This window comes from Mustela putorius, unplaced genomic scaffold, assembly GCF_011764305.1.
Source record: "Mustela putorius furo isolate JIRA1106 unplaced genomic scaffold, ASM1176430v1.1 tig00000095_pilon_pilon_pilon, whole genome shotgun sequence".
In the NCBI taxonomy this organism is placed as follows: domain Eukaryota; kingdom Metazoa; phylum Chordata; class Mammalia; order Carnivora; family Mustelidae; genus Mustela; species Mustela putorius.
In genome coordinates, this window is record NW_025421280.1 from 32,509,722 (window position 1) to 32,532,500 (window position 22,779).

The following is a 22,779-nucleotide window of genomic DNA, read 5'->3' on the forward strand; positions in this document are numbered from 1 at the left end:
GCTAATACACTTAGGCTTGTCTGATTTAATATTTTCCACATTGGCTCAAAGTTCTCTCCCTCCTGCTTTGGGGATGGTGAGCTGGCCCAGGTGTAACTTTAGCCTTGGGGATGTAGTGTTGGGGGAGGGGACTTAGGCAGCCAGTGTGCCACCCTTACCTCCTTCCTCAAAGGCACCAGCAGCCGCTGGATCTTTAAAAAGAAACACAAGTGGGAGAAGTAGGTCGTCCCTGCAGCAGCTCAGCCTCTTTTCTGGAGTGTCAGGAGGCAGGAGGAGCTGATGGAGTCCCAGCATCCCCTTTCACTACATTCACCCGTTCTGACCCGGGGAAAGTCTGAAGGGGAGGACAATCGAATTCAGGGTTTGGTGAGTCGCACAGCTGCGGCTTCAAACTATTCTGGTGCCTGTTAGTTGCGTGATCTTGGGTAAGTAACAGCCTTTCTGTGTTTTAAGTTCTTCATGTCTGAAACAGGGATAAGGGTGCGTTGGCGGCTCCTTCGGTTAAGTGTCTGTCTTCACCTCAGGTCACGATCCCAGGGTCCTGGGATAGAGCCCCATATTGGGCTCCGTGCTCAGCAGGGAGTCTGCTTCTCCCTCTCCCTTTGTGTGCTCTCTCTCTCTCTCTCTCTCACCTTCTTAAATAAATAAATAATAGGGGTAGAATAGGGAAGCATCTCTACAGTCAAGTTCTAAAATAACGGCAGTATTGAAGTCAACATTAACCCTGACATTATTTAAAACAGCTGTTATTGTTTCTCCAAATGAAGCAATTGGCTTGGGTTGGGGGACCTGTTTGAGAAATGGTGACCTTTAAACGTGGCTGCCGTGTGAAGAGATGCTCGGACAGGGAGGCTGTTGTAAACGGAGAGGACTTTGTCTCCCATCTGAGATTCACGGTTGGGCACTGGCTCCTTGGTTTTCTTTTTGTACTGAGCGCTTCTAGTTTGGAGTAAGTTTGCTGTATACAGGGCTCTTATGATAGGCAGTAAAGTAGGTGCTTAAGAAATAGGGATATGAAGTGCCTGACTGTCTCAGTCGGTAGAGCATGTAACTCTTGATCTTGGGGCCATGAGTTCAAGCCTCACACTGCGCATGGAACCTACTTAAAAACAAAAGTAAAGTAAAAGAAATGGGGGAAAAGCCTGGATTCGGAACTTAAATCCGTTAGCTGGGAGTAGGAAGAAAGACTTGTGTGATTATACGAGGGCTAGTATCGTGGACCACAAAGACAGCAGGGGTCACTTTATTCTGCCTGACTCTCTTCGCTCCCGAGGCTTGCGCAGGACCACTGGAAACTTGACACATAAACAGGAGAGGGTGAGCATGAAATTCTCTCGCGCATCTCCAGCCCTCTTCCCATCTGACCCTTATCTGGGGCAACTCCCAACCCTGAGCAGAAAACTCCATTAGCACCCCCTCCCGAAACTTCCAGTCCCAGTCCCTCAATATCACTCTTCCTTCAGCTCAAGGCCCACCTTCAGCCGGGGTGGGGGTGGGGGGTGGGGTGGGGGTTTCTCCGAACCACACGGTTTTGAGCCACAGCCAGAATCCGCAGGCACGGTGACGCGAGCGCACGGTGTGACGGGATTTGTAGTTCCAGCTCCTCAGGGTGTGCGCGGGAAGGCCATTGCGCATGCGTGAGCGGCTGCTTTCTGCACGTGTCTCTCCACTGGGTTTCAGTTTTAATAAGTAAAACCCGATTACTCCTTTAGTAAGTCTCTGACTGGCGTTAGACGCCAGCCGACCCTTCCCAAGTGTGGAAGGCCCAGTACTGACTGGAAGGAGAGGACTTAGGTACCTTTTTTCCATAAATGAACAGAGGGGCACTGACTTTGGCTAAGGGGAAGTTGGTTGAGAAACCAGTCCCCTTCCTTCAGGTTGGACCAAAAACTGACCTGCCACTCATGGAGCCAAAAAGTTCCTCAAGGCAGGGCTGGGTTGTCCTTGGAGATTAAAGGGCTAGTTGATTAAAATCAGTAAATATTGGCTTAGGGCGTGGCTGAATACAATGAAAGGATGGCCTTGAGACTCTCAGGGTTAAAGAAAGTTTTCAAAGAACAGTTTGCAGCGGGCCTGGTAATGCTTAACTTGGTGATCTCTAACCCAGCAAACTAGTCTTAAGCCCATTTGACTAGCTGGGAAACTAAGACTCCCGAGTGGCCCTAGGTTGCCTCTTCTTTTTTTTTTTTGGTTGCCTATCTGTGTATCAGCCTGGCCAGGACATGGGGAAACAGAGGGCCCAGGGTCTCTAGCTTCTCCCTCGTCTGCTGCTCCACTCTTAAAAGAGGTGCCCTACTTTGTTCTTAGATGGCGCAAGGATTACGAAGATGTCTTTCATCATGACCCTGCCCTTGCCTAAATTTCCTGGTCTGTTTCAGCTCATTCAGCTTCAGGTAGGGAAAGAGGTTAGCCCTTTCACTTCAGCGTTGATTCATTTCGTTTAGAATTTTATATCCTTGTGGGTTTTTCTCATATCCTTGTAAAAAGTATCAAACAGTACTGGAAAATAAATACACAAAATGTGCCTGAGGCTTCTGCAGGAACGCAGCCTATCTTAGGCACTCCCTTTATGTGGCTTAGTCCTTCCTTTGTGTCTGGGGTCTAATATTCACGCTAGGCTGAGGAATTCCCTCCGATCTTTCCTTGAGAACACCTACTGTGCTCTTCTCAGGAACCTTCTGGATGCGCGGGGAAAGGCCCTCTATGAATTCGTAGAGAAGGGGGTGAAAGGCACAACTGGCTGTGGCCCAGAGGTTCACGGGCCCACCAAATACCGAAAGTCCCATGCGCCACCAAACTCAGCTCCTATAAGGAAGCAGCTGTCTGGCAGGCGTGAGAGACGCTGAGAAAACGAGACGCTGGGAAGACCAAACGGCCAGAGAGGCCAGGCGAGCCGCCAATACTTCGGTCACGTGACCCGGCATCAGCGGGGCCTGGGTCTCCCCCGTGCCGGGCCACGTGTTACTGCTGTGCCTTTCGATTGGCTCGGCTGGGTCAATTTGAACGGCGTACGGAAGCCGCCGTGGTTCATCCACGGCCGCGTTTTTTTTTTCATTCCCTCTCTTTGGCTCCCTCCTTCCGCGGGAGTCTCAGGAGAAGCCGCAGCGCACGGCGCCGCTGCTGCCACCCGGGGCCGGGTAAGTGGGCCTTACCCGAAGTCCGACCGGCTGAGCCCGGGCTTGCGTTGACCCTCCCGGGGCTCTGGATCTGCGTTGCGCGCGGCCCGGCCGTCGGAGCCGCGCCTGACCGGGAAAGGCCGAGAACCTGGTTTGGGCCCCATTCGCGAGGCAGTGAGAACGGGCTGAGGCGGGGGAGGGGGAAACCGAGCCGGGGCTAGGGGGCGGGGCCTCGGAGCCGGGCGAGACCCCGGTGCTTCGAGAATCGGGCCAGTGGGGCGGCTGGGGTCGGGCTGGAAGGGATCTGGGGGAAGCGCCTGGGGACTGCTTAGGGCCTGATTGGGGAACGTCGCGAGGATCGGGTGTGTGTGGGGGGGTACTTCGACAGGGCTTTGGTTGGATCTGGTTGGGCGAGGTCTCATTGAAAAGTTGGGGGTCTTCTTGGACCCTGAGAAGGAGGGTCGTCGGACTTCGTTCCAGAGGGCTTTGCTAGGTCTCACTTCGAGGCGTCGCTAGGATCCGTTGAGGGGAGTGCTCTGGGAGGTGTTCGACCGGGCCTAACTAGGGAAGCTGCAGAGATCGGAAGAAGTGGATTTCCACTTCGAGGTGTTGGGGGCCTTGTCCAAACTTGATTGGGGGAAACAACAGAGATCTGCCAGCAGGAGTTAATGCTGACTAGGGCAGGAGGTGGTGGTGGCGGGGAGACTTGGCCAGACCTGATTGGGGAAAGCGACAGGGACCTGTCCAGGGGTCATCTTTCACAGGGTGGCCGACTTGGCAGGCTCTCATTCCGAGAGGCAAGTAGGACCTGTCCGGGGATTGCTTCGGACTCTATTAAGGGGAATCTCTGGATGGAGTCTGGCTAGGCCAAAAAGAGGAGCGTCTGGCAACCGGCTCCGTTTGGAGAAACGGATTAGGGGAGGTGGCAGAAATCGGGACGACTGGAGTACCTTGGGACCGTGCATCTGGGAGGCTCAGGGGCCAGACCGAGGCGGAGGAGGCGCCTGGGATCTGTTGGAGCTTGAGGTCTGGATTTCGGAAGAAGAGGGCTCTTTGGGGACCGTGTCTGGACCAGGGAGATCGCGGGGACAGGGGCGCTATCGCGGTCTGGAGCAGGGCCCTGGATGGAGAGGTGGCTGGGGCCTTGCCTGGCGGCCTTGAGGCTGGCGGAAGCCGTAACGCCCGCAGCCGGGGGAGGCGGCATGGGCCGCCCTGGGACGAAGGCTCCGTGCTGGGCCGGATGAGGCCCCGCCGGCCCCCGCCACCGCCTCCCTCGGCCCGCTTCCAGTTTCCCTCACCTGCGCTCTCGAGCCCAAGACCGCGCGGTCGTTGATGGCGCATCTGGCCGGGACCCCGCACTTGGGCTGGTGTGGATCGGCAGCCTCCGCCTATCTGCCGAGGGCGCTCCCGTCGCGCTGCCTGGGGCTCAGCCCGGGTCTCACATGGGGCTCCTGGGACCCAGTGCTGACCCCCGGCCCCTACCCCCGCAGCTCACCTTGCGCCATGGACTGGCAGCCAGATGAGCAGGGTCTGCAGCAGGTCCTGCAGCTGCTCAAGGACTCGCAGTCACCCAACACAGCCACGCAGCGCATCGTCCAGGACGTATCCTTCCTTCCTTCCGGGTCTAGGGGGAACAGGGTAGACCCTGAAGGCCAGGGGAAAGGGCTTGACTCCCTAAATCCCAAGTTCACAGACTCTCTTAGGGCAGGAGCTAGCTTTGGCAGAGAATTTAGGGTTAGAATTCTTGGGTCCCATTTCTAGAGGTAATGTGGCCCTGTGGGGGAGGGGGCTGGCACTTAGTTTTTGCTTAGGTTTGTGGTTACCATTTCTTTTCCCCACGCGATGCTTAGTTAAACTTAATAAGTTAAAGTTTAAGGTATTTAAACTATCAGCAACTTTTACTTGAAAACATAGATTCCCTTCTTTTTTAAAAAAGCAGGCAACATGGGACTGTTTATGAGCAGGACTGAGTAGCCGCTGCCTCGGTTGGACAGAGTGGCTCTGGCAACCCTCTCCTGCTCTAGCCAGGTCTGAGAGAGTGGATGGGAAGCTGAGGCGTGCTTTCCCACCGGCCTGCTGACTCCCACCCGCCTGGTGATACTGGTGTGCCTGCAGCACTGTGCTGTTCTGGCCCGGGGCTTGACAGGTGGGGTCTCAGGAGCTGTCTGCCTGGTCCCAATGGTCAGAAGGACTTTTGGCTACACGACAGTAAGGGAACTCACCTGGGGAAGGCCCTTGTCTCCCAAGTCCCTTAACAGCCTGGCAGAAACTCAAACAACTGAACCAGTTTCCCGACTTCAACAACTACCTAATCTTTGTTCTGACCAGACTCAAGTCGGAAGGTATGCTCTCAGTGCCCTCCCCCCGGACTCTAGCGGGACCCCTCTTTCTCCCCCGTGCTCCCCTGACCCTCTGCCTTCCTGCCTCAGATGAGCCAACTCGTTCCCTCAGCGGTCTCATCCTTAAGAACAACGTGAAGGCACATTACCAGAGCTTTCCGCCCCCCGTGGCCGACTTCATCAAGCAGGAGTGCCTGAACAACATTGGCGATGCCTCCTCGCTCATCCGAGCTACCATAGGTGAGAGCGGGCGGCACCCCGAGTTCTTACTCCCAGCGAAGGAGCTTTTCAGCGTGTTAAGGGCATCGATTCACTGGCTGCTCCAGTACGGTGGGTGGTAGTACTACTGTTGGTGTTGCCATTTTTCAGAGGAGGACACTGAGGCACAGAGGTGTTAAGGGCCTTATTTGGTGAGTAGCAGAGTTCAGAAGCAACCAGCACTGGTCTGTGCTCTGAACCACTCCCTCCCAAGACAGCCATTCCCACTCTGGAGGCGGTCACTCAATATCCACGATTCTGTTTAGATTCTGAGGGTGTAGCACACTCGGAAGACAAGTGCATGCCCCCCACCCCCTCCTGTGGAGTTCGTGTTTTTAGTTAGTTCTCACCAGTAATGATGGGGTGAAATGGAAGTTTGGTTTGTGTTTGGACCTTCCTGACCCCCCAGGAGGGCTGCCTGAGCAAGATAACAGGACAACTGAGGGGGCGACTGGGTGGCTCAGTGGGTTAAGCCTCTGCCTTCCTGCCCAGTTCATGATCTCAGGCTCCTGGGATCGAGCCGCACATCAGGTTCTCTGCTAAGTGGAAAGCCTGCTTCTTCTTCTCTCTCTGCTTGCCTACTGTGATCTCTCACTCTGTCAAATAAATAAATAAAATCTTTAAAAAAAAAAAAAAAAGGACAACTGAGAATTCTCCATCAATTTTACCTCCCGCCACTTTGCTACTGAGAAACACCAGCCCAGCTCTTTGTTACTGACTTGCTTCTTTTTCTACCTTTACTGAGGTGTAGTTGACATACAGCCGACTTCTGTTTTTATTGTTTAGATTAATGACAACTTTTAAAAGTTGTCTTTAGAAGAAAGTTCTATATGACTTTTAAAAGAAAAAACATTTGCTTGCAGTAAAGGGAACACAACGTTAAAAATGTGCAGTAAAGACAGAAAAATAGTATTACATGTGAGCCAGATACTGTCTTGCTAGAAGTCCTGATCTTGGGGCCTGCTACCTATAGGCCTGATGACACCCCCTGTGAGGCCAGCAGAAGGATCTGGACTTACCAAGTTCACTGCGTAGCTAGGTTCTGCTCTGAGTGTTTGAATTAAGGTATTGAAACTTCTAGTAGCCCTAGGAACAGGTTCTTTTATCCGCCAGTGAACCACAGAGAGGTTGGGCCATGTGGCCAAGGTTGCACAGCAGGGATGGAACTGGGACTGGGACTGCATTCCCAAGTCCTCACAGTCTCCCTTGCGCAGGTAACATCTTCCCTAGAGCAGAAGCAGGAGGCAGGGTCATCTGGAGGGATGGCCGGGCAGAGTTATCCCTGCTGGGAAAACACTGCCACCTCCTGGCTTCTAGTACCCTCTCTGCACTGCTCTCGCCCTACTTCAGCTCGGCTGCCTCTTGGCCCTCGCGCCGCGCATGCCTATTGCAGGCTGCCCATGGGCTTCAAAGTCTCCCCAGGGCTTTACAGGCTGCCACAACCTGCGCCTGTCACCTCTCAGCCCTCACCACCTCCCTCTGCCTGCCCCCACCTCCGCCCTCTGACTCCTCACCCATCTTGGAGCACACCTGGCCTGCCCTTGCCCCAGGCCTTTTGCGCGCCTGCCTTTCCCTCTGTCTGGGCAGCAGGACGCTCTTGCCCCGGGGAATTGGACAGCTCCTTCCTCATCTCTTTCAGGTCTTTGCTCAGATGGCAAGGTATTACCTTGGGTGAGGCCTGTTCTAGCCACCCATTTTTTTTTTTTTAAAGATTTTATTTATTTATTTGACCGACAGAGATCACAAGTAGGCAGAGAGGCAGACAGATAGAGAGAGAGGTGGAAGCAGGCTCCCCGCTGAGCAGAGAGCCTGATGCGGGGCTCCATCCCAGGACCCTGGGATCATGACCTGAGATGAAAGCAGAGGCTTTAACCCACTGAGCGACCCAGGTGCCCCTAGCCACCCATTTTTAAAATGGGGCAACTGGCTGATTTGGTCAGAGGAGCCTGAGACTCTCGATCTCGGGATCATAAGTCCAAGCCCCACGCTGGGTGTAGAGATTACTGAAAAAATAAATACACAAATTAACTTAAAAAAAAAAAATTGCTGCCCTCAACCTCAGCCGTTGCCTGCCGTCTTCTCTGCTTTACTACCCCCCCTTAGCTTTCGGCACCTAGCCTCCCAGGTCTTTTGCTGGTTTATTTATATATTTGTTAACTTTAAAAAAAGAAAAAAATATATATGTATATACACATACATATGTATATGTTTAAAAGATTTTATTTATTTATTTGACAGACGGAGATCACAAGTAGGTAGAGAAGCAGGCAGAGAACCCCATGTGGGGCTCCATCCCAGGACCCTGGGATCATGACCTGAGCCAAAGGCAGAGGCTTTAACCCACTGAGCCACCCAGGTGCCCCGAGATTTTATTTATTTTTTTGACAGAGACAGACAACAGCGAGAGGGAACAGAAGCAGGGGGTGTGGGAGAAGGAGAAGCAGGCTTCCTGCTGAGCAGGGAGCCGATGCGGGGCTCGGTCCCAGCACACTGGGATCATGACCTGAGCCGAAGGCAGACGCTTAATAACTGAGCTACCCAGGTGCCCCTTGCTGACTTATTTTTACCTTGAAACCTCTCTCACTAGATAGCTCCCAATAGCAGGGATTTTGCGTTTAGTTCTGTGCTGCATCCCAGAACCTGCAGCGGAGCTGGCTTACAGTAAGGCTCAGAGGAACTCGAAAGGGTAGGGCTTCTGGGGGACTGCACACAGCCAGCCTGTGAGCCCGCGGAGCGAGTGCGGCGGGCCCGCTCCCAGCCCCCAGCCTGAGGCAGCGCCCTCTCCCGGCTGCCCCAGGCATTCTCATCACCACCATCGCTTCCAAGGGCGAGCTGCAGATGTGGCCCGAGCTGCTGCCCCAGCTGTGCAACCTCCTCAACTCGGAGGATTATAACACCTGTGAGGTAGGTGACCAGCTGTGGCCCACCTGGGTGGGAGCTGGGACGGGGCCGGGGTTCACAGCTGTCTGCCTACTCCTCTCTACTCAGGGAGCCTTCGGAGCCCTGCAGAAGATCTGCGAAGACTCATCTGAGCTCCTGGACAGTGATGCCCTCAATAGGCCTCTCAACATCATGATCCCTAAGTTCTTACAGTTCTTCAAGCACTGCAGCCCAAAGATCCGGTGAGTGTGACTCCTGGGCGGGGAGAGGGCTGGAGGGGGCCGGGTCAGGGTTGACCCAGGTGCCCGCTCGCTTTCAGGTCCCATGCCATCGCCTGCGTGAACCAGTTCATCATGGACCGGGCCCAGGCGCTGATGGACAACATCGACACGTTCATCGAGGTGGGCTGCCGGGCCGGGGGTGAGCAGGGCAAGAGCCGAGGGCCATGCTGCCGCTGATCCCACCTTCCCTGCAGCACCTGTTCGCCCTGGCCGTGGACGATGACCCTGAGGTGCGGAAGAACGTGTGCCGTGCCCTGGTGATGCTGCTGGAAGTGCGGATTGACAGGCTCATCCCCCACATGCACAGCATCATCCAGGTGAGCCCTGCCAGGCAGGCGCACGCGTGCTGGGGGGCAGGCGGTGGGTTAGGGGAGGCACCCCTGGCTCGACCAGGCCTTAGCCTTTCTCCCACTCTGCCCTAGTACATGCTGCAGAGGACCCAGGACCATGATGAGAACGTGGCCCTGGAGGCCTGTGAGTTCTGGCTGACGCTGGCCGAGCAGCCCATCTGCAAGGAAGTCCTGGCCTCTCACCTGGTCCAGTGAGTGCCACTCCTGCCCTCTGCCCCGCCTCTGCCTCTGTCCCTTGCTGTGCTCTGCCTTCCGTCTGGTTATCCCCTGTGTTACCTTCAGTCTGTATTCTCTACCTCCCTTTACTTTCTGTCCCCGCGTATGTTTATTTAGCAAGTATGGTAGTCTTAAATGACTTAGAAATTAGGTAAGTTATAGGTGAAAAAAATGAAAAGTTGACAGAGGCTTCAAGTATAGCTGGATCCAGGTGCTCAAAGGATGTAAAAGACGTCAGTATGGTCTCAGATCTACACACTCTGTGCTGTCTTTGTCATCAGGCCCGACCTTCCTCCTTTGTAGTGCTGTAGCTTTCTGCTACCTTCAAGCTTAGGGACCTCAGAGGAAAGAAATTCTGTCTCAGCTAGTACCTGCAGCACAAGTCCTAGGGCTGACCCTCCTTGACTAACTTGGATCACTTGCCTACCGCTGAGTCATGAATCAAAGTTTCTAGTCCCCAGGTGCATGGAGTCCAGCTGGGGAGACCAGCTGCCCTGCCTATTGGCTTGTTTGACCTGGCCCATCCTGGGGAAGAATCCTAAGTCCTCCTTGCCTTACAGTATGCTAGGGAGCAGCCACTGTCCTAAGCTTTTCGGTGTATTCAGAGGTCTAGAATTCCCTGAGTGGCCAGGTCTGGGTCAGGAACCCTCTTGTGGAGCTAGGAGTGGTGTCCACTTTGTCTTAGTCCCAGCGGCTAGAACTAGATCAGGATAATACCCCTAAGTTCCATACATTGCTTCTGGCTCGACGCTTCCCCCTCGATGAGCAGCGTCTCTCCCAACAGGTTGATCCCCATCCTGGTGAATGGGATGAAATACTCAGAAATCGACATCATTCTGCTCAAGGTCAGTCAGGGCCCACTGTCGGGCATGAATGGGCAGGTGAGGGCTGGGGCATTGAGGCTGGGGGCCCCGCTGGTGCTTAGTGGTCTGCCCGGCCCCACAGGGGGACGTGGAGGAGGACGAGGCAGTCCCTGACAGCGAGCAGGACATCAAGCCACGTTTCCATAAGTCCCGCACAGTGACACTGCCCCATGAGGCTGAGCGGCCCGATGGCTCGGAGGACGCAGAGGACGATGATGATGACGATGCTTTGTCTGACTGGAATCTGAGTGCGTGGCCTGGCCTGTGGGGGCTGGCTGGGTGGGGGAGGGCAGCAAGCCCAGGGGCTGCCTCTCTCGGGAGGCGATGAGAGGCCTACTCAGAGCAGATGGTGAAGGTGCCCACATGATCTCTGATCCTGGGGCTCAAGTCTAGGAGGCTGGCAGCCCGTCCAAAAGGGCTTCCCTGAACCTGCCGCCTCATCTCCCCTCCTGTCCCAGGGAAGTGCTCGGCAGCTGCGCTGGACGTCCTGGCCAATGTCTTCCGGGAGGAGCTGCTGCCCCACCTACTCCCCCTGCTCAAGGGACTCCTCTTCCACCCTGAGTGGGTGGTCAAAGAGTCAGGCATCCTGGTGCTGGGCGCCATCGCTGAGGGTGAGTGCCCCGCTGGCTGGCATGGAAGGGCCTGACCTCGAGCCCTGTGCTGGCGCGGCACTCCGGAGCTGGCCCGGGCCGGGCTGTGCTGCGTAGCCGTGGGGCCCGGCTGAGCCTGGCTGAGCCCAGCCGCAGGTTCTTTCTCTCTCTCAGAGGCCTGCTCGGTCCCCACCAAACAGCTCTGGGACAGGAATCTTCCCCTCTGCCTCTGGGCCTGAACGGAACCCCTGGGCGCCACGACGCAAGCCCTCCCTCTAATTCTTGCCGACAGCAGTTCTGTGAGGAGTTCGGCACAGTTAGGGCTACAACAGTAACAACAGGCAGCCCTCCTGATGAGGTGGGGGTGCGCAGATGGGGAAATGGGGCGGGGGGGCGGGAAGTTGACACCATCATACCGCTTCCCGGGCCACCCACGGGTGTGTTACCCGCGTCACTTGGGAGCAGGTGCCGCAGCGTCCAGGCCTGTCGTGCGAGGTTCAGGCCCAGCAGCAGCAGCCTTCACCCTGGTGAGCTTTTGAAATTTAGTTAAGGAAAGGTTTCCTTGTATGATAAGCACAGCGCATGTTACGGTAACGTCACGTGTGCTTATGTTCACGGGCTTCCTGAAGGTTCTGCGAAAAGATTTTAATGGGAGAAAATTTTAGAGGAATTGACCCTTGGGTCTCGGATTATTAGGTGGTGTGCTGTTATCTGTGTTCTCCGAACAGGAGCTACGTTCACAGTTTTTTTTTTTTGTTTTGTTTTAATAACTTGAGGGAGAGCGAGATCAAGAGATCATGGAGAGGAAGTGGGAGAGGGAGAAGCAGACTGTCTGATGTGGGACTCGATCCCAGGACCCTGAGACCACGACCCGAGCTGAAGGCAGATACTCAGTTGATTGAGCCACCCAGGCGTCCCTGTTTATGTGTTTTGTTTTGTTTTGTTTTCCAAAAGATGAAAACTAGAAAACTCATAAACATCTAAGAAATGTTTCAGAAGAAAAGTACTTGGGTGCCTGGCTGTCAGTGGAACATTCGACTCTTGGTCTTAGGGTCGAGAGTTCGAGCCCCACATTGGGTGTAGAGCCTAAGTATTTATTTATTTACTTTATTATTATTTTTTAAATTTTAATTTATTTACTTATTTTAAAGATTTTATTTATTTGACAGAGCTCACAAGTAGGCAGAGAGGCAGGCAGAGGAGGGGTGGGAAGCAGGCTCTGCTGAGCAGAGAGCCCTTTGTGGGGCTCGATCCCAGGACCCCAGGATCATGACCTGAGCTGAAGGCAGAGGCTTTAACCCACTGAACCACCCAGGCGCCCTCCAAAATAAATAAAATTTTAAAAATTTATTTTTTTATTATTGTTTTTTTAAAGATATTATTTATTTATTTGACAGAGATCACAAGTAGGCAGAGAGGCAGGCAGAGAGAGAGAGAGGGAAGCAGGCGCCCTACTGAGCAGAGAGCCCCATTCGGGGCTTAATCCCAAGACCCTGAGATCATGACCTGAGCCAAAGGCAGAGGCTTTAGCTCACTGTGCCACCCAGGCGCCCCTGTATTGCCTAAGTTTAAAAAAAAAAATAAAGAGGCGCCTGCGTGGCTCAGTTGATCAAGCATCTGACTCTTGATCTTAGCTCAGGCTTTAATTCTCAGGGCTATGAGTTCAAGCCCTGCACTAGGCTCCAACCAAGCAGGGCATGCAGCCTACTTAAAAAAATAAAAAATAATTTTCTTTTTAAGATTTCTATTTATTTGTTTGACAGAGAGAGACACCAGGAGAGAGGGAACACAAGCAAGGGGGAGTGGGAGAGGGAGAAGCAGGCTTCCTGCCAAGCAAGGGAGCCCGATGAAGGGCTTGATCCCAGATCCCTGGGATCATGACCTGAGCTTAAGGCAGACGCTTAATGACTGAGCCACCTAGGTGCCCCCCAAAATAAATAAAATTTTAAAAATTGGAAGAAAATTACATTCTATCCATGTTGGTCACTGTGCTGCCCGACCATCTGTGAATCTGTGAGTGACTGTGCCAGGGTGGCGCCGACGGAGGGGAAAGGCAGATTCGGATGCCGCCTCCAGCCTGGCTTTCCCAGCCTCGGCGTCCCCCGCGTTAGGTGCTGCTCAGCTCTGCCCAGGAGGGTGGCTGTGGCTGGCTCCGGCGGGGCTCAGGCTTGCCCCCTTGTCTGTCCCTGCAGGCTGCATGCAGGGCATGGTGCCCTACCTGCCTGAGCTGATCCCGCACCTCATCCAGTGCCTGTCGGACAAGAAGGCCCTCGTCCGCTCCATTGCCTGCTGGACGCTGAGCCGCTACGCCCACTGGGTGGTCAGCCAGCCCCCCGACATGCACCTCAAGCCCCTGATGACGGAGCTGCTCAAGCGTATCCTGGATGGCAACAAGAGGGTGCAGGAGGCGGCTTGCAGGTGACCCTCGACCCCCGGCCCCCCGCGGCCCCCACCCCTGCCCCACCAGCTGCCTTCTGGGAAGTGATGACGCTCGTGATCTTGACATCGTGCTGATTTCTCACGTATTCGTACTGTCTGATCCCAAGGGCATCCCTTTCCCCTCCCGTCCCCCGCAGGCCCAGCCCCACCTGTGGCCGCCCACTAAACCCCTTCCCCACTCCAGTGCCTTTGCCACCCTGGAGGAGGAGGCCTGCACGGAGCTGGTGCCCTACCTCAGCTATATCCTGGACACCCTTGTCTTCGCCTTCGGCAAGTACCAGCACAAGAACCTGCTCATCCTCTATGATGCTATCGGCACCCTGGCTGACTCTGTGGGCCACCACCTCAACCAGCCGGTGAGACCCCACAGCATCTCCCTCTTGAGCCCTGTGCTCCTCTGCTGCCAGTGACCTGGCGGGGACCCTGTGTCGCACGCCAGGGACATGGCCGTGACCTCAACAGGCAGACAGACCTGGCCCCCGCCCTCGCCCTGCTCTCAGTCTAGTGGGGGAGACAGACAGTTATGAGACAGCGTGGTAAGTGCTGTGCTGGGGAAGCTCAGGGGCCTGTGGGAACCAGGAGGAGCTGACCCTGGCTCCGAGGGGGCAGAGTGGGCTGGGTGGGGCAGGGACAGTGAGAAGGGAGCCGCTGAGCCAGGCCTGGAGGTCTGGCTGGATGGCAGGGCCTCATAGGGCCCCCTGAGCCACAGCAAGGAGCTCAGATCTCATCGCTCAGGCAGTAGGTGCCTCTGAGTCACAGGGAGCCCTGCTGGTGCCAGGCTGCCCCCCCCCCAGGAAGCCCCAACTTCTTGCTCCCTCTCCAGGAATACATCCAGAAGCTGATGCCTCCGCTGATCCAGAAGTGGAATGAGCTCAAGGATGAAGACAAGGACCTCTTTCCTCTGTTGGAGGTGGGTGGGCTCCTGGCCGGCTCCCAAATGCCCCGCCCCATCCTTCCCGAATTCACCTCTCCTGCCCTCCTCCCAACCAGTGCCTGTCGTCGGTGGCCACTGCCCTGCAGAGCGGCTTCCTGCCCTACTGCGAGCCCGTCTACCAGCGCTGCGTCACCCTGGTGCAGAAGACTCTGGCCCAGGCCATGGTGAGCCTCCCACCAGCCCCTGCGCTCCTCTGTGGCTACCCTGGCTCCGGCCTGCTCCCCTTACCTGCCTGGCCGCCCCTTCTTTGCCCAGATGTACACCCAGCACCCTGAGCAGTACGAGGCCCCCGACAAGGACTTCATGATCGTGGCGCTGGACCTGCTCAGCGGCCTGGCGGAGGGCCTGGGCGGCCACGTGGAACAGCTGGTGGCCCGCAGCAACATCATGACGCTGCTGTTCCAGTGCATGCAGGTGGGTGGCCCCCCACCCCCACCCCGTGAGCCTGCTGGCGGCGGGGCAGGCCTCCTGTGGTGACGTGAGGCCCTGGGGTGCCGAGCGGACATCTGGAGGAGGGGACCCACGGGGGAGAAACATGCTTGTCTTTATTTTAAAACGTGATTCAAATAAGACATGACTCAAATCTCATTGAATAAGGTAACGACAGAGAAAATTAAAAAAGAAAAACGAGGGACGCATGGGTGGCTCAGTTGGTTGGACGACTGCCTTCGGCTCAGGTCATGATCCCAGAGTCCCGGGATCGAGTCCCGCATGGGGCTCCCAGCTCCATGGGGAGTCTGCTTCTCCCTCTGACCTTCTCCTCGCTCATGCTCTCTCTCACTGTCTCTCTCTCAAATAAATCAATAAAATCTTTAAAAAAAATAAATAAAAAGAAAAACGAGAGGTGCCTGGCCGGCTCAGTCGGTAGAGCACGTGACTCTTGATCTCAGTCAGGGTTGTGAGTTCTAGCCCCACGCTGGGCAAGGACATGACATTAAAAGAAAAAAGTGGAAGAAATACAAAAGCAGAAGCTCGGGCGCCTGGGTGGCTCAGTGGGTTAAGCCGCTGCCTTCAGCTCAGGTCATGATCTCAGGGTCCTGGGATCGAGTCCCACATTGGGCTCTCTGCTCAGCAGGGAGCCTGCTTCCTCCTCTCTCTCTCTCTCTCTCTGCCTGCCTTTCTGCCTACTTGTGATCTCTCTCTGTCAAATAAATAAATAAAATCTTTAAAAAAAAAAAAAAAAAAAAAAAGCAGAAGCTCCCCCTAGCTCTGTACCACACGCATGCCCGGTGTGTCAGGGTGGGCAGCGGCTAGGACTGCTCCCTGCCTAGTGGTACCCCAAGCGAGGCAGGGGTAGACAGTGGTTCAGTGTGCCCCGAGTCCCAGCTTTACAGATGGGGCCCGTGATGGGGAGTGACAGGGTCAGGCTGTGCCCCAGGGACTGCTCCCCCAGCTGCCCTACCCTGAGGGACTAGTCAGGACCCCAGCTGGTTGGAGGGCACGGAGCCTTGCCACACTGACCCTTCTCTGACCCGCCCCCCCCAGGACTCCATGCCTGAAGTCCGGCAGAGCTCCTTCGCCCTCCTGGGAGATCTCACCAAAGCCTGCTTCATCCACGTCAAGCCCTGTATCGGTAGGACGCCACTCTTTTCATGACCCCATGACCCCAACTCGGGCCTCAAGTGATGAAGAAATGACTTTGGGAGGACAGTGACCAAACTGGGTCGTATTCGTACTGTCTGATGGGGTCAGCCGGGCCGGGTCCAGGAGCTCGCCCTGGCTGGCCCTCCTGCTCAACACTCCTTCTCCCCACCAGCCGAGTTCATGCCCATCCTGGGCACCAACCTGAACCCTGAGTTCATCTCTGTCTGCAACAATGCCACCTGGGCCATCGGTGAGATCTGCATGCAGATGGGTGAGTCCCTGGCAGTTCCCGCCCCTCACTCCTTGATGGCCCGTTCCCCGCGGGGCGCTGGACCCGGCCTCGGCCTGACAGGTCCACATAAGAGAGCCCTGGGGCTTCTTGAGCGCCTCTGTGGTGGGGCATGCAAGGAGACTTCTCGGAGTCCATTTCCTCCGGGATCCTGTGCAGCCGTGGTTGGTTTTTCCAAAGAGGCTGAACGGGCAGTGGGTTCTGTTTGGACTGTTTGTGACCTCCGGCCCTGTGCAGTTGGCTGAAAGGCCCAATGTGATTGCTGGGGAGATTGAGGCCGTGTCTTCCCTCTCCCTCCCCCCACAGGGAATCTGTGGGTAATGGTGGCCTAACCCTGGTGTTAAACAGTGACTCCAAGGAAGCTTCTGGTGTTTGGAAGGTGTGGGTCTGTCCCTGGATGGTCATGGGTCCTGAGCCGGGCACCAGCTGGAGAATGTTCTTTGTCCCCTCACTGGTTGCAGTTGGCCAATGTCTGGGTGCAGCTGGGGATAAGCAGGGGTGCTGTGGGCTCCGCGGGGCTCTGACTGACGGGTCCCCCAGGGGCGGAGATGCAGCCCTACGTGCAGATGGTCCTCAACAACCTGGTGGAGATCATCAACCGGCCCAACACGCCCAAGACACTGCTAGAAAACACAGGTGGGCACCAGGCCTGAGCAGTTGCTGTTCCCTTACCTGGACTCGGGCTGCCCAGCCGGGAGGGTACCAGTGAAGAGACTTTGGGAAAGAACCAGGGATGGTGTCTGGGAAGACCCGAGAGGGGGTTCTGGAAGAGCCCCAGGGAAGATGCTGGGCTCAGGGGGAGACCCAGGTGGGGCCTATTCCCTTGAGGCCCACGGGGCGGGGCTGGTGCCTCGTGCCAGAGGCCCCGCCACGTACCGTCCCGGGGCCGCTCGGGGTTGCAGGTCGCCTGACGAGTCCCTCTGCCATTCCAGCCATCACCATCGGCCGCCTGGGCTACGTGTGCCCACAGGAGGTGGCCCCCATGCTGCAGCAGTTCATCCGGCCCTGGTGTGTGACACCCCATCCCCCCCCCGTGTCTCCTCCCCCAGCCCGAGTGGGGCCTGTGTCGGGCGGGTTGGGCAGCAGGGCGGGTGGGGCGGGCCTGACCCGTTCCCAGGCCTGTGTCCGCTCCCGGACGCCCGTCCCAGCCCGTCGCCTGCCGAACCCCCGCTCCACCACCACCCCCCTCCCCGACCCCACTGCCCCCCACAGATGCCCATCCTGCCCCGGCCCCGCCAGCTGACTGCCTGCCGCTCACCTCCCCCACAGGTGCACGTCCCTCAGGAATATCAGGGACAACGAGGAGAAGGACTCAGCCTTCCGAGGCATCTGCATGATGATAGGCGTCAACCCCGGGGGCGTCGTGCAGGTCGGGGCCGCTGGGCTCAGAGGGAAGGCGCTGGGGCTGGGCTCGGGCGGCCCCTCACACAGGACCTGTCACGTTTCAGGACTTTATTTTCTTCTGCGACGCTGTAGCCTCCTGGGTGAGCCCGAAGGACGACCTTCGGGACATGTTTTATAAGGTGAGCTCCTGCTTGGCCTTGATGTTGTCCTGGGAGGCAGCGGGCGGTGGGGTGGGGGCAGGGAGGGGGAGCCTCCCCGGGGAGAGGCTGCATTCAGAGGGCTCTGCTGCGGGGCGCGCCTCACCTCCTGCTTCCCCGCAGATTCTCCACGGCTTCAAAGACCAAGTTGGGGAGGAGAACTGGCAGCAGTTCTCAGAGCAGTTCCCGCCTCTGCTCAAGGAGAGGCTGGCTGCCTTCTATGGGGTCTAGACGAGCATCACGACCGCCAGGTGAGGAGGCCGCATGCCGGGGGGCCGTTGGTGTTGGGTAGGGGGGTGCAGAGCGCAGGCCCTGACCCCCGCCTCTCCCCACAGGTTTCTGTCTGCGTCGTTGGAGGGGTTGCTGGGGAGCGCGCTGCGTCCAGAAGTCGCCGTGCCCTGGTCGAGGGGGGTTAGGGAGGAGTGAGCGGGACCCAAATCCAGACGCCTTCCCCGTCCACCTACCTGCCATGGGTGTGTGTGTGGCCTGCCGGCCAGCGGGCAGGTGGGTGGGGTCTCCACACTCATCCTACAAATGGGAGGGGGGGGGACTTCTTGGCAGCAAGGGCCCTTTGCTCTCCATCGGGGTCACCTCAGGCAGCCCACGTGGGCCAGCCTCGCGGGAGGGAAGATTCAACACGGCCGACCAAATCCGGCTTAGGATGAGGCGAGGGGAAAGCAGGCGGGGAGGGGGGTCCTTGTAGAGACACGTCCACTCACATGTGCACACGTGGACACACGCATGTGCGGCGCCACAGCCAGCCGGGCTGGGCCAGCCGCCCCACCATTTCCCCGACTGCATGGAGACAGTAGAATTAGTGAACCCCTGAGTTAACCCGTAAGGCCTTCCGTGTAACCTGCATCTAGAGTTTAAGAAGCTTCTGCTGTTTTGCCGGAATTGGTGATTGGGGAGGGCTGGGTGGGTTGGGGGCCTCCGCTGGGACCCTGGGGCGGGGGACAAGGACGGCCATCTCTGGGCCGCCCAAGTCAGCACGCGCACGCTTGGGACCTGCTCCGCACACTTCCTGCCAGCTCTGTGGCAGCCGCAGCCTGTGTGTCCCCCATCCTTGCTCTGTCCCAGCCAGAAGAGCGGGGGACTGCCAGAGGGGCTGGGTCTGGCCAGAGGCTGCCCTTTCTCCCCGCCACCCCCACCCCAACCCACCACCACCACCACCACCACTGTGCCCCAGTGACTTTTGAAGACACTGGGCCAGGGTCTTTTTCCTGAAGAGAGCTGGGGGCAGCCAGAGCTGCTGATCCCTACCCCTGCATCTCTCCATAAGCAAGTCTGTTTCAAGGGCAGCCCGTTTCTCTGTGCTTTTGAGAGCCCTCCTCTCAGGTTCCAGCCTGAGTTTTAACATGAGGGCTGGGGCTGGGCCATTTAATCCATGGGATCAGGGATGAAAGCTTATGTTCTGGCAAGAAGGAAATTGAGCCCTTTGGAGGAGGAGAATGTGGTCCACCTCTTGATCCCACTCTCTGTCCCTGGGGCATCCTGTTCATCAACAGCTCCCTGTGGGCTAGAAGACCCCATGGACAGTGATTCCAGAGGAAATTCTGGGATGGGCTGGGGATGCAGTTACCGTGTGGGAGGCACCCCAGAGAGGGGCCATGGTTACTTCCCAGTTGGCCTCAAAACTGAACCGGGCCCTGCAGCCCCCTTACGGTTTTCCTTTTTCTCCTCCCCTACTTTTACTTTTCTGGGGGGCCTTTTGGGGGTTATGTGGGGCTTTGACTGGATTCCTACATCCCGGGGCTTGTTCTGTTCATCCCTACAGGGCCCTGGACCCAGACCCATCATAGCCCTTTGTCTTTCCCAGACAAGGTTGGGCCCTGCCTCTATTCCGAGGGGCACTTGGTGCACATTCCATTAACTCTGCTGGCTTCCCTACCCTGTGAAACTCCAGCAGGTCTCTGGAAGCCATTTGTTTAAAAAAAGAAAAAAAAAATTAGGTACCATTTAATTTTCTGGTAATCCAGTTCTTTGGAGCATCCTCTGCTGGGTCTTGGGGTGTGTGGACGGATTGGGTGTCTGATGGGATTGGTGACCCCTTCTCCACCCAGGATGGGGGGCTCCAGCCACCTTCAGGGAAGGGGAGCCTGGTTCTAGTTCTCTTTCTTTTCTTCTTCCTCTTCTTTTTCTTCTTCTTCTTCTTCTTCTTCTTCTTTTTTTTTTTTTTTTAAGAAAACTATTTAATTTTTTAATTTATTTTTGGTTGATTTTTGCACAACGAAGTTTCAGCTTCTCAACCCTCTCCCCTGCCCAGGGCTGCGGACCCTGACTGGCCTCGATCTGCAGTCCCTCTTTGTCCCACATCCCTCCTTCCTCCTCACCCCCTCCTCCTACGGGCTCCAGGGTCTGTCCATTTGTTACTGTGCTGTGCTGGGGATTGGCGCCAAGGTGGCGTGAGATTCCACTTGTGTAGAACTTTGTTGAGTAAAGATCAGTTTCTTGTGAAACCCTTGGTCTCGATCTGGCCTCCTGTATGCTTGGCTTTGGCAGTAGAGAAAAGATGTGGAGGGGGGCTTGGAATGTCTTAGAAATGGGGATGCACAGGACTCAGGAAATAATTCGGGAGGAGGGAAATAAGTAGGTGTTACCCAGGCACATTTCTTGGGACCCCAAGCCTCTCAATTTCCTTCCCGGTAAAATGGGAAGGTGAATGTGAAGGAAAAAGATTAGATGTGGTAACACACACATGTGTGGTGTCCCCTGGAACAGAGTTACAGCTCACTGAATGTCTTGAGCTCAGTTTAAAAGGGAGCCATTAGTGTCACAGCCCAAGTTCAAGATCCCATTGCCTTACACTAAATTAAGGGGCAGTTTTGTGGCACCCTCATCTTTGGTTAGCCTCACAACTCTGGGTCACTGGGCAGGTTGGACAGTTTTGTAGGAAGCTAAGCTTGGCACTTGGCCTGTGGGAGGTCTGGTAGGTGTGAGCAGCATTACAGAGGCAAATGAGAATTGGTAAGTTCTTGGGACACACAGCCTCAATAAAATCTTGCTGCTACTTCAACCTGGCCAAAGGTCACCTGCATGGACTTGGGAAAAGAAACAAAAACCTGACATTGACATATACCCAGCATTCATTCAACAAACGTGTTGTACATTCTGGTGAGCGAATAGGAGATAAACTGCGGAACAGTGGTATGTCCCATAGAGAAGAAGTTGGGAGGGGAGAGAGAACGTTGGTAAGATGGTCAGCTTTACAGTAGGATACTCTGAGAAGGCCTCACTGCGAAGGTGATAGCTGAGCAAAGAGCCACGTGGATATCCAAAGAGGCTGAACAGCAATGCTCTGAGACATTTACATGGATCGGTTAATACTGCCTGGCTCAAGAGACGCTTTCGATAAATAAGAGATAGGGCGGTGGTAGATAATTCAGAGAACTTGAAGCCCCTGCGGTAGAGCTGCACGTTTCTGTTTCCGGAAGGAGTTGGAATCCCCCTGCGGTTTAGCCTCAACTCAGGGGCTGCATTTCTAAGCTCAGTGCCACCTGTGAGAGGTGCTTTGGACAGAACCGCGTCGAGCCATGCTCAGCCGCCCGTCCGCATCAGCTCCGCCACAGATGCCTGTTTAACAAACGCTGGAAACAGGAATAGGCATTTTCTAGCCCAAGGCTGCCGCAGCTGCACCACCGGAGCCCTCAGAACAGCGTGATTCTAACACCCGACCTGTTCCCGCACGTGGCACTCCTTTCCGGTCGGCGCTGCGCCGACACGTCATCAAGCGGCGCCGGAAGTGCCTTTGCGCTGCCTAGGAGACGGGACGCGGGCCCTCGGCTGACAGGGCCCGGCTGGCCGCGCCCACCCCGGTCGCCATGGAGCTGCCCCCAGGGCCGCGAGACGATCCCCGCGCCTGGGAAGATGACTCGGACCCGGAGTCGGAGCCCGACCCCGACGCGCAGGCCGAGGCTTACGTGGCCCGCGTGCTCAGTCCGCCGAAAGTCGGGGAGGGGCCCCCACGCGCCCCTTTGCTGTCCGCGCCCGTCGCATCCCCTGGCGCCCTGGAGCCGCGGGCGGCGTCCAAGGGTGCGCCCGTGGGGGTCCCGGGACTGCTGAGCCTTCCTCCGGAGCTGCTGCTCGAGATCTGCGCCTACCTAGACGCCCGCCTGGTGCTCCACGTCCTGCCACGCGTGTGCCACACGCTGCGCGACCTCGTGCGTGACCGGGTCACCTGGAGGCTACGCGCGCAGCGCCGCGTGCGCGCGCCCTACCCAGTGGTAGAAGGTGCGCGCGCCTGGGGGCCGGGGTCAGCTGCCCAGGTTAGGCTGGGATGCTGTGAGCACCGCCCTGAAGCACGCTTCCTGGTTGGCCTGGCTTGGGTGGAGGCTGAGGTAGTTATCGATGCTGCCAAAGCCCTTGACCTCTTGGTGCACCATGAGCTAGGCGCTGGGGCTCCTGGGGCTCTGGAAATCTACCTTGGGGGGCTGGGGTCGCTGAACTCAGGATCCAATGAGCCTTAGGCTACGGGTCTGGTGGTACCACAGACCTGACCCCTGGCTGGAGGTTGACACAGGGACTTGAAGTCTTAGCAATTGGAATCTCTTGGGGTTCAGGGTAAGGCCAAGAATCCTCTGGGTATAGATGCTGAGCTAGCAATTGATGATGTCAAAGCTCCCCACCCTTACAGTCTTGATCTAGGTAGGGATGGGGCAGGGACTAAAGGCCCGAGCCTGCAACCTTTAAATCAAGCCACATCTTAAGAGGTTAGGATCCCTGCTACTAGCAATCACAGATAAATCCTCAAGCCCAGGGTCTAACCTAGGCAGGGGGCTGGTGGTAATTCCTCCTGTCCCTGAGGTCACTGATAGCTGGGGGATAAGACAGCTTGGTCAGCTTCAACTGGTGGGGCTTTCCCGAACAGCCTGATAAACATAGTTGGTCGTGCCCCATTATACCACTGAATCTCTGCATCTAGCCCTTGAGTCACTTGACAAGGTTCCCACGTTTACAGAAACTAATCTGAGAACACTTCCCTGGGTTTGGTTGAGATTGTGGAGGCAAAATGTCCTAGTTCTGATGCTTTGCCTGAGGGTTGAGGCAGGACCTTAACATCCTGAGGCTACTGTCCTCCACACTTGGGTCAGGGGTTGAGA

The 22,779-nt window shown here is 56.4% G+C and overlaps 2 protein-coding genes and 1 non-coding gene across 13 annotated transcripts in view; all 3 read left to right on the forward strand.

Annotated features, from left to right (window-relative positions):
* Positions 1–2,319: 2,319 nt before the first annotated feature.
* On the forward strand, positions 2,320–20,139 carry TNPO2 (transportin 2). Of its 8 annotated transcripts, none has more exons than XM_045083524.1 (25): positions 2,320–2,393; positions 4,607–4,718; positions 5,383–5,458; positions 5,546–5,695; positions 8,511–8,617; positions 8,702–8,835; positions 8,913–8,994; positions 9,069–9,191; positions 9,297–9,415; positions 10,225–10,285; positions 10,386–10,551; positions 10,762–10,914; positions 13,086–13,311; positions 13,517–13,688; positions 14,156–14,242; positions 14,323–14,430; positions 14,522–14,680; positions 15,752–15,839; positions 16,023–16,121; positions 16,680–16,775; positions 17,042–17,147; positions 17,409–17,508; positions 17,588–17,662; positions 17,804–17,931; positions 18,016–20,139. In XM_045083524.1, exons 2-24 carry the CDS (start codon positions 4,620–4,622, stop codon positions 17,909–17,911), a joined length of 2,694 nt encoding a protein of 897 aa, XP_044939459.1. In that variant the 5' UTR covers positions 2,320–2,393; positions 4,607–4,619; the 3' UTR covers positions 17,912–17,931; positions 18,016–20,139. The 8 variants fall into 8 exon arrangements, 6 of the variants coding, with proteins under 6 accessions (XP_044939459.1, XP_004748424.1, XP_044939483.1 ...); XR_006607707.1 differs by lacking the exon at positions 2,320–2,393 and adding an exon at positions 2,983–3,137 and having other exon boundaries at positions 16,601–16,775; positions 18,016–18,028; XR_006607709.1 differs by lacking the exon at positions 2,320–2,393 and adding an exon at positions 2,983–3,137 and having other exon boundaries at positions 16,601–16,775; positions 17,072–17,147; positions 18,016–18,028.
* On the forward strand, positions 13,369–13,437 carry LOC123394505. The gene has a single exon (XR_006609281.1). It is a non-coding gene; the product is annotated as a small nucleolar RNA SNORD41 (small nucleolar RNA).
* Positions 20,140–21,394: 1,255 nt separating the features above from the next.
* The window catches only part of FBXW9 (F-box and WD repeat domain containing 9), a 5,251-nt gene continuing 3,866 nt past the window's right edge, over positions 21,395–22,779 (forward strand). The window contains exon 1 of one of the 4 annotated variants that reach the window (XM_004748365.3): positions 21,395–21,910. In XM_004748365.3, coding sequence (XP_004748422.1) covers positions 21,502–21,910 — 409 coding nt within the window. In that variant the 5' untranslated portion in view covers positions 21,395–21,501. The remainder of the gene's footprint in view (positions 21,911–22,779) is intronic. The other 3 variants (XM_045083559.1, XM_013054121.2, XM_004748366.3) reach the window with 3 other exon arrangements.